At 35.6% G+C, this 15,368-nt stretch overlaps 2 protein-coding genes and 1 long non-coding RNA gene across 10 annotated transcripts; 2 read left to right on the top strand and 1 right to left on the bottom strand.

Annotated features, from left to right (window-relative positions):
- Positions 1–18: 18 nt before the first annotated feature.
- LOC122406710 (heat shock 70 kDa protein 14-like) lies at positions 19–3,638 on the top strand. Its single transcript, XM_043412342.1, has 5 exons — positions 19–149; positions 511–591; positions 691–1,124; positions 1,394–2,198; positions 3,424–3,638. The coding sequence occupies exons 1-5, from the start codon at positions 84–86 to the stop codon at positions 3,559–3,561; spliced, it is 1,524 nt and encodes a 507-aa protein (XP_043268277.1). The 5' UTR covers positions 19–83; the 3' UTR covers positions 3,562–3,638.
- On the bottom strand, positions 2,045–4,653 carry LOC122406772 (uncharacterized). 2 transcript variants are annotated; one of them, XR_006260067.1, is made up of 4 exons: positions 4,518–4,653; positions 3,908–4,042; positions 3,645–3,828; positions 2,045–2,181 (listed from the first exon to the last, which is right to left on the bottom strand). It is a non-coding gene; the product is annotated as an uncharacterized lncRNA (long non-coding RNA). The 2 variants fall into 2 exon arrangements; XR_006260066.1 differs by lacking the exon at positions 4,518–4,653 and having other exon boundaries at positions 3,908–4,336.
- ova (ovaries absent) lies at positions 4,350–15,046 on the top strand. Of its 7 annotated transcripts, none has more exons than XM_043412277.1 (8): positions 4,350–4,583; positions 6,114–6,235; positions 7,374–7,684; positions 8,022–8,162; positions 9,151–9,348; positions 9,508–9,705; positions 9,828–10,350; positions 10,614–15,046. In XM_043412277.1, exons 3-8 carry the CDS (start codon positions 7,478–7,480, stop codon positions 11,333–11,335), a joined length of 1,989 nt encoding a protein of 662 aa, XP_043268212.1. In that variant the 5' UTR covers positions 4,350–4,583; positions 6,114–6,235; positions 7,374–7,477; the 3' UTR covers positions 11,336–15,046. The 7 variants fall into 7 exon arrangements, with proteins under 7 accessions (XP_043268212.1, XP_043268228.1, XP_043268219.1 ...); XM_043412284.1 differs by lacking the exon at positions 4,350–4,583 and adding an exon at positions 4,778–4,860; XM_043412258.1 differs by lacking the exon at positions 4,350–4,583 and adding an exon at positions 4,799–5,164.
- Positions 15,047–15,368: the final 322 nt, after the last annotated feature.

Below are 15,368 nucleotides of genomic sequence, written 5' to 3'. Positions count from 1 at the left end.
TCCTTCGCCATGACGATTTTTTAATTCGCTCTTCGTGCAACGTGCAGCGCTCAACACTTTTGTTTATCATTTGTCTGTTTACGATGGCAGCGGCCGCTTCGTTTGGTCTGTATTTAGGAAATACGTCCGCGTGTCTGGCAATATACAAAGTAAGTTTATTCTAAACGTAATTGAACCAAAAATTCACATCATAAAAAGATTGAACTTTAAAATGAAAAAATCGTGAATGCTTAACCACGTGTTTAGAGACCTTGACAACATGTTTGACTCCGGGGACGCTTCAGTATAAAGAAATGCTTCAAAGAAAAAAAAACTAATTAGAAATTCGATGAAAATGACACCTAAATGAGGTTCTGCTACTGTTTTGAAGGAACCTATCAGAAATTTTCTCCAATGTAAAATTTTCGTCATTCAGAAAAGTCAACAAATTTACGAAGTGAGGCTTAACCTCGAAACCGGTGAATTTTCGAAAAAAGATTTGATCGAATGTTGGTTTTTGCGTTTTTTTAGGATGATAACGTTGACGTCGTGGCTAACAACGCCGGCGATAGAGTCACAGCGGCCGTCGTCGCGTTCAACGATTCTGAAAAGGTTTGATGCACTTTATTTCATGGTTCTTCCTAGCTTTTAGGGTGGATATTGTTACAACAATGTAACAATCAATCGGGGGTTTTTGATCATTGTTTTCAGATTATTGGATTGGCAGCTAAAGCCGGTCTATTCAGAAACGGTGCAGTTTCCGTTATCCATAACAAGCGGCTGATGAACAAAGACATTGAATCTGCGGAGTTGGAATTAGCACTGAAAAGTAGCCCTAGCAAATTGGTTCAGGATGCTAAAAATCTTCACTACTCCATCAAAAGAGGAGAAAAAAGTGAAAAAATTACACCAGCTGATATTTCAACTATGATTTTTGAAACTATGTACGATATTTCCAATACTGCTGCTCATGATGATGAAGAACACAACGTCGTACTTTGTACTCCGCTCAGATTCAGCTCTGACAGCATCAAAACCTGGAGTCGCTCTGCCGAAGCTGCTGGCTTCAAAGTTCTTCAAACCATTGGAGAACCTACAGCTACTTGTCTCGCTTATGGTATTGGAAAGGATAAGAAAAAAATTGAGTGAGTGCTTTTTGAATTTTTTTTATTCAATTGAAATACATCAATCCTAGATTACTTGCATTGGATCATTGGTCTCAAAGCTAAATTTACATAAAAATTAAGTCAATTTTTGTTTAGATAGTGAAATCTGACAAAGTATGAAATTACACAATCATATTGAGTTTGCAAACCAAAAGAAACGAACAAAATTTAACCCATTAGAAGTAAAGCTATAAGATTATCTCTCACACTCCTATGATAAGAATACTAAAAATGTAATGAAATTTTAGATTGGTTCTAGTCTACAGAATAGGTGGATTGACAAGCGAAGTAACAATTATTGAAGCGATTGGTGGAGCTTACAGAGTTTTAGCGACAAAATATTATCCTGAGTTGGGTGGAAATAAGCTGACGCAACTGTTAACAAAATATTTGGGTAACGAGTTTAGCAACAAATACAAATTGGATCCTACCGAGAGTAGGCGATCGATATCGAAACTGAATACTGAAGCAGAAAAATGCAAGCACATATTATCAACGATGTCATCGGCACATTGTTTTGTGGAGTCGCTTTACGATGGAGTTGATTTTAGTTACAATATAAGTCGAGCACGTTTCGAAAATTTGATCGGTCCCTGCATCTTAGAATACATTAAACCGATAGAGGATATTTTGAAAGAAACTGGACACACCTCTGAAAACATTGGAAAAATAATATTGTCCGGCGGAACCATGAAAATTCCAAAATTACAAGAAAAAATTGGTTCGCTGTTTCCCAATGGTGAGATTTTAAACAGCAAATGGAGCCCTGACGAAACTATGGCCATTGGCGCTGCTATTCAATCCTCCATACTATTGTCCCATGGTATTTTCGATCGTGAACTTAATTCGAGGAACGTCGAACTTCATTGTCTCGACAAAACGATTGCGGTACAATTCGACGATCTTGAACCCATCCTCATTCCTCAAGGCACCATAGTACCCATCAAAATACCCACTACTCTTGATGTTCCCAAAAATGCTGACGGCAAAACCAAAGTCCAAATTTTCGAGCGGCCCACCAACCAGGACGGATCCTCTAAAAAAATTGGATTGGTAAGTTCTTCCGACTTGGTTATTCATCTTTATTCTCAAATTTTCTTCGAATCTGGGCAGATATTTATGTCAAAAAAATTAGAAAATGATACTTGAACGTAGAAAAGATGGAACATTTAACATTCATCGCAAGTATTGAAAATACTATGAAAATAATGTCAACGTTTAATTTTCCCCGAATAAGGGCCATTTGATCAACAATGGTGCCCGATGGTACTCAATTAACGGAAGTTCCCCAATTGTCTATTTTCGTAAAAAGTACGTTATAATAGCACAATGCTATGCCAAATTATAAAACGCTACGGATACAGAAAAAGGTATCCAAAATCAGAAATGACAATTGTCAGCGAAAAGGGGTATCTGAAACTTTAAAATAATGCCCGAAGTAGCAAACCGTAGATGGAACTGCAAAATTATATTACAATTGTAAAATGCTACTTTAAGGAACAGGGATAGTCTGAGGCCTAAAAAACGAGTATTTTCAATTTTTGTTCTCAACAGTAATTCAGAGAATTTTATAAAACGGATGGAACATAGTTATTACATTATGTTTTAACTTTCCTTGACGATAATTTGAAAGCTAAACACTGTTTCACACGCAGTACTTGGTCTTCATTAGCTCTGCCTACAAAATTTTTCTTAATACTTGGTGTCAAGACGCTGCCGCGTCTGTAGATAAAAAAAAGCATTAGTTTATTGTGAAAAGAAATCCTCTGATTAATTTCAAGTTTTTAACCCTTTAAGGGGTACATTTTTTTAAGCGCATATTCCAAAATACAATGGCAATAATAAAAAAAAAACTGCAGGAAAAAACTGCCCCTCAAAGGGTTAATACATTCAATGAGCTGTCCATATTTTTTCGGAATCCGTCGAGTGGTTTTTGAATTACAGTGCTCGCTAACTGTGAAAACAGCTTCGAGAAAAACGAGATAGCATTTTCGAGCTCGAGAAAAAGAAAATGTCAAAAAATCAATTTTTTTTTTATTCTGACTATCCCTACCCATTAAAGTTATAAAGTGGTATCCAAAACTACGACATCGAGTTGTGATCTAAAAAGTGGTATTCGAAAATAGAAGGTAGCAGCTTGACTGAAAAAAGTGGTTCTCAAAACCTGAAAATGGCACTTGGAACAAGTGGATGATTTTGAAATCTGAAAAATTTAAGTCTTTTTACTGAGAATCTGAGGACTAAAACTCGGACATAACTGCACGAAATTGTTTCGCAGATTTCCCTAAACGCTAATGGTGGAAAGCTGAAAGTCGATACTGATCTGACGGAGGCGAGTTTGAACATTCATATAACGGATATATCAGCTAACAAAAAATCATCATTTCGTTTTGGTATACACGAGGATGACTCGTAATATTCATACTGGAAAATGTACATATTAAAACAGTTTCATCAGTTCAATAAAAACAATCGATATCGAGTTTTAAAGTATATCACCTCCATTTTATACTTTCCCTATAATTATTTTCGTCGTCGCAACGATCACAACCTCAACGACTTCTTGATTTGGAATTTTCGAGCTGCGCACAAGAACCGTTTCGTTTCGATGACGCTTTACCCCCTCCACTCTCCTTTGTTCTACTTTCCGACGACTGCACCAATAACAATGTCGCCTCTATCCCTATCGAAGAAATGGAAAAAAAACTTTTTTATCTTTTATTAGTATGCAATATCAAATTTTACGGGTGAGATTATTTTACTTTGTCCTGGGGGTCATACAATTCGGTTCGTTGGATCAGACATTTCTGTCATAAGAGTTGTTTTGCGTCGCACTTCCGGCACGGCGGCCATTTCGTGTTTCACCCGATGTCACGCGCCGTGATTCCTCGTACGCCCTTAAATTCATTTATAAAAACAAATCCAAATAACGAGTGAGCAAATCGAGTGATATCGTTATCGCATCATTCATTCCAATCTAACTATAAATAAAGAAATAAAAGTTTCGCCCTTCGAAGAAAAATTAACGCGAACGATCGCAACACGCGCGGCACATTAGCGAACTAGGCTGCTTGAAAAATCGTTATAAATAACGATGATATAAAAGTTGAAAAAACGAAGATAATAATATCAAAGACTTTAATTGAACGATTTCGAATCTTTCGACAAGTTCTCTAATGGAATGATTATTTCTTGTAATAAATGCTAAAAAACGGGACAGGTTTCGATGTTTTCGTGCATGCACGATTTTATCGTGGTGGCGCTCGAATCGAGTTCTAGGGTTTTGTTCTAGAAACATCGATGGAAGGGGAAAGGGGCCTTAAGCCCTGACATACATAATGCAAATGTTTTTTTTGTGCACAATTTCTTTACCTCTTGAATTTCCTGTTGCTTTCTTATTTACGTACGAGAAGTGAAAGGGAAAAGCCTTAGGAGAAGGTAAGTCATTCTTGAGACGATTGTTATTTGTTGGACGACGGAGCGAGGGGAGGAGTGGAGAGTTTTCGAGAAAGCCAGTTGTGGAAGCTCGCGACAGAATCTCCCGCTGTAGACAAAATGGAAAATAATAAAGAGCGCGCGTTGTAGAGCGGCCATGTTAGTGGCGGCCATCTTGGCTTTAATAGTCGCGCGGGGAGTCTCAGAAATACGGGGGCTTCGAGGAGGGAGCTGTCAGTCGATCTAAAAGCATTTTTTTTTCTTCGTTCACTCCGTATTTGTACGATTTTTTTTAATAAAGTTCGAGTCCCGATTGCGGAACTCGGTGGGCATTAAAGATCAAAGCTTGTTTCGCATCTTTATTTGCTTCTGTTTTTCCATAACTGCGAAGTCCGCGATCTAATCGATTTAGTGAAGCCCAGTGTACACACAGATATAACAAACTCATACATAGAAATATCACGAAGCGGTAGAGCCCGTGACAAAGTTGCCTTTTCGCGTTTACGACCCATTTACTCGTGCCTGTATACTTCTCAAATTCATCCTTCGAAATAAAAATTTTCTCGATTTTTTGTGTCCTCCAGGTTCGTTCGACATTTTTAGCGCGAATTTTTTTCTCTCCACCCCTTATACCGCCCACATTATGCTGTAATACGGTCAAAAACAAGTTTTCCTTTCGTTCTTCCTTTCTTTATACCTTTTTTTGTCTGTCGTAACTTCGTGTGCGCGTACTACTCCGCTGTCGCTTTGTGTACAATTTTCAAGCTACGTGCGATTTTGTAAACAATATACGGACGAATCGTGATTTTGTGATGTGTGCTCTGAAATCAAATATTTTTGCTATTACACGAAATATGGATTTTTGACAGAGGTATTCATCGTTGAAATTTTGTAAAATAAATGATAGTATTGTGAAGAAATCATTAACTAATGATCCAGTTGATATTTCTGTTGTATGCTTCGTTATCTTGGAAAAGTGTTTATTTTTTATTCCGTCGATTTCCCGCCTTTTTTACGATCAGTGAATAGTTGGAAAAGATAAAACCGAAAACCCTCAGGATCTTTGAAAAAATACTTTACGTTTAATTTAATTCTTATTCCATTTTTATTTCTATGCTCGGCTTTGTAATTCCGGAAATCTTTTTCGTTGTTTTTTTTTTTTGCAATTATACGCGGTCTTTTCAGCGCAACGCGAAAATGGACTGATGAACTTTGAGTTTCTGATCATTTTTTCATAGTTAATTAGACCTCTGAATTTGCGAATGAGTTCGACGTTGGTTTTTATTGGAAATTATTTCAATGTATTGTACGAATGAACAATAATAACTAAATTTTTTTAAATCTCGTCTATGTTCTTTCATTTTCGTGAACATTGCTTTTTTTTTATAACTCAACTTTTTTTTGGCAAAGTTTGAGTTTTTCCCACTTGTCAAATATCTTAGTTATGAACGGATTATGAACCTCTGAGCTGCCTGACAATCGGAATATGTTTATTTAAACTCGACTAATTGAATTGACCTCCTTCATTTTTAGTCTAACGAATCTGCCTATGAAACATCCAACGACTCAAAAATCATTTGAAATAACTACGCGTCATAAATGTGACTGATGGAAATCTACATTGATACTCTTCATTCTCGAAGCCTAACTAACAGGTAGCTTGACAAATACTTGAATCTTGATGAATTGCAACCTTAGACCCTCCTGTGTAGAGCATTTTTAGCACCATTCTTGATTATGAGTCATGGATTCTGGCGGTTCATTCAACCGTTATTCAACTAGAATGATTTTTAAAAATTCATTTTACATTGTACTCTTTCCAGTTTCCTTTCATGTTTTCCTCTCAGCAAACATTTTTGTTCCATGCATTGTCCAATAAACTTGAATCAGCTTTCTTAATTTTGTATTATACACTCAAAACACTGAGGACATAATGTGAGCCACTTATGTAGATCTTTCAGATGCTTTCACTTGCAATCAAGTAGAAAGACTAAAAATGAAAAAAATCCAATGTTCCGTAGACCAGTTTAACCTTAATCCTTATTCTGTAAGCATAGATGATAATTTTGTGCAAAACTGGGGTATGTAACAGTATTTTATACTGGAAAACTAAAGCAAAAGTCAACTGAAATTGAGGTTGGAGAGTATCGGATGTTGATTGCAAAAAAGTTGTTGAATTAGTATTTTGTTTTTTCTAAAAAAAAAGGGTTGCAATTGATAAATTGACGTTTATGATATCACGTTTAGAATGCCTGCATCTATTTATAATGTTCATTGCATCGAATTTAAATGGGTGAAGACGAGTGGAAAACAAAAATTAAATTGACACGTTTAATTTTTTCTTATTAATTTGATTGTTAACATTATTGAACCGGTAACTGAAACAGATGGTCCGATTGCAGGATCTAGAAGCATTGAAAACCTTGAAAACTACTTTGGGAATTAAGGATTTTGATGCAATTTTGTTCGTACAAAAGAAGCTATTTTTGCATTTGGACATGTTATGAAAAATGATCATTTACTTGTTAAATGTTGTATTGACTGCTATGAAATTTCCATTCGATATTTGAATCAGTTAAAAATATTATATTTTTTTCATGGTAACAAAAGAGTTATATGAACTCTTTGAACAAATTCCCCATGGGTAGTTTCAAACACTGCTAAAATTCTGTACTTCAAAAGTTCTTCCCCAGATTTGCAATTCATCATTTTTCATAAAAATACATTTTATGCAAGAAAAAAAATGGTTTGCCACAAGAAGTCAAAGGTTGAATAAAAAATGATTGATTCCAGAGTTTTGACAAAACAAATGAGAAAAATTGAGGGCACCAATGCGAAGGAGGAAATGACAATGCAATGATATTGAGGGAGCAAGAAAGGATGTTGATGCTGAAAAGATGAGGTTCTTAGCGGCACAGGAGGATGGGTACGGGGTAGGTTTGGTGCAGGACCGACTCCCCGACTATGCGGACGAAAGGATGATGGCTGCCACTGGTGATACGGAGCCAGAGGAGCTGCAAAGGGTGGAGGAAGGTTCTATGATATCAAATCTTCCTCTTCTGTTTGCCGATGGATATCCAACCTCTCTAGATAAAATATCGCTGGTAAGTCTTCTTTTTCAAATATGTATCGCGATATCTAAAAACACAGCAGAGTCTTGGCGCCAAGTATTTAAAAAGAAATTTTCAACCAGTCGCAGCAAGATGCGCAGCGTATCTATACTTGAGATTATGTGGTTTTAGATCATTTATTCTAGTTTGACTTGTAATAATAAGTACTTTTTTTGAATCTGGGTAAAAAAAAGATTATTAACTTCCAATATTTTTTTCATACATGCATAATTTTGAAATTCATATCTATAAAAAATTGTTTTTACGAGGTGGTTGAACTTGTGGAAATTTTTCATATATTATCATACTAATGAATTGATTACATACATAGGTACAACTAGAACGCTTCATAGCATTCATGGTACAGTGTTCATTGGGACACGATACAGCGGAAGTAATAAGTGAACCTCAATGGTGGCCTAAGGAAGTGAGATTTACTAATCCTTTGATTCGACCTAAGAAGCTAAACGACGTGAGTACATTCATTCTCTTGACACTCCCATTTGAAGTGAAATATTATATCTGGATACCTTTTTTATTCATCTATCTATACGCGAATTGTAGAACGGTCGATATTTCGAAATTTTTAAACTTGTGATATCAGATTGGAGAAAAATAAGTAATTCGAAATTCTTATTTCCTATCGACTATTTAGCAGATTACGTATTTAATCGAATATTCCTTCTTGGAATTCGTATTTACTCGAAAATATATATTTCGATAGTTTGCATTTCGAATGCAATTTTTACAGACCCTACAAATATGAAAAGTTCATATTTTCGAATTCAAAATGGAGAGTAGTTGTTTTATAGACAGACCAGAATATAGAGTAGTAAAAAATTGAAGGTGAATTTTTCGAGCCTATAAAACTTGAATATGCAAAATAGCGATGGCCCGAAAAGGCGAAATGGCGATATTTGATGCCATTTCGCTTTATTATTTCTTTATTTCGATTGGTCGACTTTCTAGCGTTTCGCCATTTTAACCGTTCAACTTTTTAGTGTTTCAGTATCTCAACCTCAGTAATATTTGGTCTTTCATTATTATTTTTTCGAAATTGTGAATATTCACAGTATTGCTGTTTGTAGACATTTATGAATCGAAAAAGTGATAATTTAATTTTCGGAAAAGCGATATTTTAGTCGTCGTTCTATGGGCGATTGTCACATTCTATTTTCGATGTAAAAGTGCTTCGAACTTTGATGTTTCTACTTTATTTATGTGCGACATTCAAAGCTCTGGTCGAATTCATCTGTCTCCACATTATCATTCGAAGTTTATAAACTCAAGATTTTAGCTGTTCGAATTTCTAGTCATTCTAACATTTTATTCCCACCCCCTCAATCATTACAATAAGATAATGATGCAACCGTTAAATAAATTTCATTCATTGGTTAAAAACATCGTTCTGAAATTGACGTTCGAACAAATGAATTTTCATTATTTTTGTTATTTTACAGAGCTGGATGGCGAATTTAAAGAAATTAGTATTTAGGTGCTACACGTACCACAGGAGCGAATATTTGTTACGCTTCTGTTCTTACCTCGCACAATATCCGCGAGACAAACTTTATTATGTGAATAATTGGGACTCGACGACAAGTCTCTACCACAAGGTCACGGGGAAGTTGTTAGTTACCTTTCGCAATGAAAACATGGTGAGTCCAATGAGTAAAAGTTGCTACTTTCGTAAAACAAAAAAAAAGTAGTAAAAGAAAGAACGGTTAAATCAGTCTTTTTTCGTTGAACCAAAATACAGACGTAATAATTTTTCCTCGGAAATGATAAATTATAATTGAAAAATTGACGGATTTCAGAACTATGACAAAATTGTGGAGAGTCCCCGAAGATCGTTGTTGCCTCAGCACGGATGTTCCTCCGGTTTTCCGAACAAAACGAAGCAACAACAACAAAAAAAACAATCCCACTCGTTGGTCGTCATACAACCGCCATCGGACGAAATTTATTTGTGCGACAATTGCGATGCCGAATTCGTTGGACTCGAGAAAATGAAGGTACACAAATCTTGTATCCCTCCGACGCTAATAACTGCAAAATTTTCTTTTCGGTTCGGGTAATTACGGAGCAAATGTGTTCGTTCTCTACCACTTCATTTATTGCGTATATTTGTTTGCAGGCTCATGAGAAGACGTGCGGAGAGCAAAGTACGCCTTTTTCGAGATCGCAGACTCCGAACGAAATTTCGCCAGCGACGGAATTACCCCAAAATCAATTTCTCGAGTACTTTCGGTTATTTTCATCGGAAAGTCAAGTGTGCAAGCGATCCGAGGCTCCGAGACCATTTTTGGACGATCCGGTGATTTTAACGGAGAACCGAACGTCGCGCCGAGTTCGCGGTTCCATTAATTTGACGAGGTGTCCGGCTATCCCGTTTTCTTCACCAGCTGGTCTTGCAATGGCGAAGAAATCGAAAATGATGACCGAGGGGACTCAACAGGAGCGCCTCGAAAGGATAGAGCGTTATATGCACGCACCCGCTCTCTCTCGATCCGTCAGACCGAAATGGCTCGATCGATTGGTCGAGTACAATCGATGGGTTGTTACCTACAAATCACTCAATCGGGATAGGCCTTTAACCGATGACACACAGCAACAGTTTACTCACGAGTATAAATTCAATGCTCGAAGACATAAATTAGGTGGGTTAAATCAACGTTTTGTCTCACGCAATTAAGTTTCAACGCCGTCACATGCGTCGCGGGGACTCACCGGAATGCATCCGAATCTCATATAAATCGCTGAACTCGATCATTATCATTTTCTTAGCTGGGAGCCTTTACTCAAAATTCCAGTGAATATTGCAATGATGCGGTATCTAATACAGTCTGCTACATTTTTACTGCGTTTTCGAGTGGTCAAAAGCTATATTTTTATGTTGATTTTCCACTTTTATTTGTTCCAGTACTGAGCATTCGTTCTCAATTGCTGTATATGAGTTGCAAGCCAATATACGTCTCGGTGGAGCGTCTCAGTGAAGCCCAAATAGCAGAATTACGTCGAGATCCAACCAAGTACAAGTGTCCAGTGGGAGGAATAACATCGCGAGTGCGATTGCGACCAGGTCCGAAGTCATTACCAAAGTGTCGTCGAGCAGACCGCTCGAGTTTGACGTTGAAGGGCAAAAAATTGGATGTCGAGAGGCGAAGAATGTCCGAATCGACGATGCTTCATGATACGAGAACAAATGCGGTGTTGAATAGTAAACTAAGTACGGAAATTTTGGAGGATTTCGCGGTGATAACGCCCATCGAAGAAACTTCAAGTCAATCGTCCAATAGGAGCAACGATGTTGACAAACTTTCAAAAAAAAATATTGTTTTCGTCGATCTCTGCTCTTCGGACGAAGAAAATGAGACTGTACCTTTTTCAGCCGATGAAAATCGAGATCCTTTACGCAGAAATTCCTCCACTATGACCAACAACAAATCCTCTCTGGTCAAAAATTTGACCAACAATAAATTTCGCGCGAAAAGCTGCGTTCGTGCATCACCCGATTCTACGAGTGACTGGCTACGGGACAATGTTCTTACTGACGACAACGACAAATGTCCTGGCAAATGCCATCCCAATGTTGTTCTAGAGACTTGTACCCAATTTTCACCGATTTTCAAACCTACACCTTGATCAACAAAACTCTGAAACGGGGACGAAAAAAACGAAAAGAACACAGACTATCCGGAAGCATGGATGTTGAATTTTGCAGTGTTGGGAAAGCATCGCAATTTCTTTTTTCTCAATATTCTATTGGGAGTATTTTGCTCCGAAAGCGTTTATTGCTGTATTTTTGCTCGAGGATTCGTTCTGTATTCATAGAAAAACGAGGGCACTTCGAGTTCACAAAAATTTTTCGAGTTAAAAATCCAGGTTCATTCAAATTTGAGTTCTAGCGATTCATCAACAATGCAGACCCTTTTGGAATGTTACTTATTCTCGTTGCCATTTTCAAAATCAGCCGTATTTGAAAACAAAAATACAAAATTGAGGCAAACTTCTGGGACAGTTCAAACGTATTTACAAAGGTCGACGAATCCACACGGCATTTGAAATATATTTAACTGTGAATATTGAAGTGGAAAGAAATTCAACTCTTTACAATCAAGTAAAAAAACTCGAGAAAAAAAAACGAAAAATGAAGTGACATCAAAGATTAATGCTCCATCAATTCATTGTTCCATTCATTTGTTAATCACAATTTCTTTTCGTTATTGCTGAAAATGGTCATTAGAAGAATCTCCAGATTGGATATTTTTACTCGAATTATATAGTAAATATCGATTTTTAGAATCCGAATTCACGAGTAGCAACATTCTAAAGATTCAAAGAAATTTCGTTGCTCCCCAATAGCAACGTTTAATCTCGACGGAATATTGAACGATACATATTTACAAGATAGCATTAAATATCATAATTATTTTAAAATCATAATACGCGTTAAGTTTGTTATAGTATTTATTGTTTATATACGTTACGAAGACATGAGTAGAGCGTGTGAAAGTGATTAAGTGCGAGTGCGATGAATGGCAGGGAAAAGTTTGTGCATGGACGTATCTGGCTCTGTCCTCGTTTACAATTAATTTTTGTTTTCGAGATTTTTCGAATATTCGAAACGAAAATTCTATATCTATTTGTGATAGATAAAAACTTATCCGAAACGAACTCGTATTTTGTGTTTACAGCGGCGAAAATAAACGATCAGTGATAAAAAATATGAAAATAACTAATAAATGAATAAAAAATAATAAGTGGAAATAGAAGTTTATAATCAAAGATAATGGCGAGATATAGTGCCGCGAATCGTTAATATAAATATGCGTTCATCTATTTTCACAGAAGAGAGAAAACGAAATCGTTGATATTTCCTACGGTACGAAATATTAGTTGTTAAGCATTTTTTACGACTGGCTATTTCTAGTCAAATCTGTGGCGAAATTTAATCGATTCTTTTTACGAGCTTTACACACAAAATATGAAGAGTTTTCTCGCCCTCGCTTTTTAATTCTGTTCAAGTATAATGTCAATAAATCAATCAAATTATCTACTCTCCAACGTTGATTTCACCGTTCATTTGTTTTTATCCATTGGTTTTTTTTCTTCAACTTGACAATATGAAAAATACATTTCTTGGATATTTCAATTAAATATTGATTATTTTATCTTTATTGCAATGTTCATATGCATATGCTGTTATGTATCATCGTAGAGATCAAATTCATTCTGTAAAATAAGAGTCCAAGTTTTTCCAATCACCTTTCGAGAATGCGCTGAAACATGAGATTTTTTTAACAAGTCGTAGGGAATTTTCATTTTGTAAATATTGCATTCATTTAAGAGAAAAAGGGTCTCGTCTCGATATTTATTGGAAAAACATGGTTCGCGCCAATGAAACATTTCGTTTTTTCTTATTTGAAAATTTGGTTCCGCGTTTTTCGTTGATGTCAACATGTAGAATGTTTTTTTTTTTTTTTTTTTTTTTTTTATTACTAAAAGCAGAAAATTTGGATAAATAACCAATGAATTCTGGTGAAAAAATATCAGTTTCTGACAAAGAAATAAAGTTCCAAAGATTTTCGATAGTTTTCAGACTTTTTGCCGAAAAACGTTGTTTTTTTTTTTTTTTTTAAGGAAAATGAAACTGAATCAGCACGTAAAAACAATCGAACGCAAAATTTCGCTACACTGATTTAACCGGAAATGACAATAGGCCCGAAAGGAAAATTTGGCGTGGGTTAAAAATCGATTTTTGACATAACTGAAGAATCTTGAACGATCTCCGATTTGTTTGGATTCTTTAAGACACACAGGAGGAGGAAAGAATCTCGTCCAAGAAACCTCAAAATTTGTTCGTCAATTTTCAATACGACTTGGTTTATTATCGCGCTAATTGTAGGTAAAGATAGTTTAAAATTTGTATAAACACATGTAGCGTCTGCGGCAATCGCAGATTAGCAATGGATTTAAATTTACGAACCACTTCGTCGAATTTTCATACATCATAGCTCACCGTTCGAGACGAATGAAATTTTTTCGAAAAATAATGATCCAGAACAGAAATTTCGAAAAGGAATTTTCGCAAATTTTGTTTCTGCTGGTACAGTTTCTTTTTTTCGTTAGACGAAAATTTTTTGGTAATTTTATACCAAACCCAAAAGATTTGTCTACCAAAAAATTCGACTGAAATTGTCTCGAAGAGCGTTTAATGTATGTGTGTGTGTGTGTATGTATGTGAAAAGGGTATAAACACGCAAAAAAATTGCTCGAACAAGAAGGAGAGAAAGAAGTAAAATCGGAAAAGTAACGATCAGTTTATGCTTCGGTTAATCGAGAAATTTTATACGTACTGTTTTTTAACATTCGAAACTACTTAGAACTACTCCTCGAGCACAAAATATTTTTATAAAAAATCATTTTTTGTTGCATGTGTCGATATAGCAGGAAAACAAAAGAAAAACAAAATTAATGGTAACAATAATAATCATAATTATTAATAATAGAAATATCAACGATGGTAACGTGGGTGCATTGATGAAAATATATAAAAAAAAAAAAAAAAACATTAAGGACATAATTAGAGTGTCCTCATTTTGTCATGTCTCGGAATCAACTCGTTTCGATCAAGACCAATATTTATAACTTTTTCTCTTTCTTTTCTTCTTTTCTCTTATTAAGGATGTTTTACGCGTATATTTCAAGCCAAAAGCTTCAAGGCATTGCCATTCGGCAATGTGACAAAATCTTTTTTCCCTTCGATGTTTTTCAAACTTCATGATACAAAAAAAACGTACGAGTAGAGTCAATTCCGAGAAGAATATTCGTATGGAAAACCGAATAAAAGTTCGGAAGAAAAAAAAACTTTTTTTCACATTCGGACAATTGGAGAAATTTTCGATATTATAAAAAAAAAATGTTGATCGAGATTTAAAACTTTTCGTAAAATGAATATAAAGAAATGTCTTGGCTAGAAATGCACTAATGAAACATCGTTAATGAAAATAGAGACTGCTACTCTCATATTATTCTCAAGTAGTTTTATTTGCGCTATTTTATATCTCGAGTCTAATGAGGCCGATCACGAGCGCATACACGTACACATAAAAACATTAATTTGCCGAAAAACTAACCAGGGGAAAAGAAGTCGATGAGACGAGAAAGAAAAAAAAAAGTGTAATATCCATCACGGGCATTGTACGAGTAAATTTCATTCGAATAATTATGAATCGATTGAGAAGTGTCTAATATTACGGTTGCGAGTATCGAATCGAGCATATTAGTTTATTATTCTGCCTGTTCTACTTTACAAAATGTACATAAATATTAAAGTATTCATCATTGAGACAATTTCACGGTGTTGTTGACATTTTTTTCTCTAACAATGGCGTGATTCTATTTGCCAATCTTTTACTTTTAACCTCAAATTTTCATGAAATTTTTATGCTCAATTCTCATGTGCAAAATATTTTTTTCAATGAATTTTTTCTGCTCAATTATCATGCTCGCGAAGAGAGGGGTCGAGGTATTCGTTGAGATTCGTGGATTTTTCCAGCTCACCGCTGCAATAGAAGTTTCACGATTATCGAATTTTTATGGTCAATCGTTATTCCAATTGTCTACATTTTTTATAACTGGAGAATACAAGGATTGAAACTTCAAGCGACATCTG

This window comes from Venturia canescens, chromosome 1 (genome assembly GCF_019457755.1).
Source record: "Venturia canescens isolate UGA chromosome 1, ASM1945775v1, whole genome shotgun sequence".
NCBI lineage: Eukaryota > Metazoa > Arthropoda > Insecta > Hymenoptera > Ichneumonidae > Venturia > Venturia canescens.
Note: the sequence above shows the minus strand (reverse complement) of the source record. Positions and strands in the feature narration are given on the sequence as shown.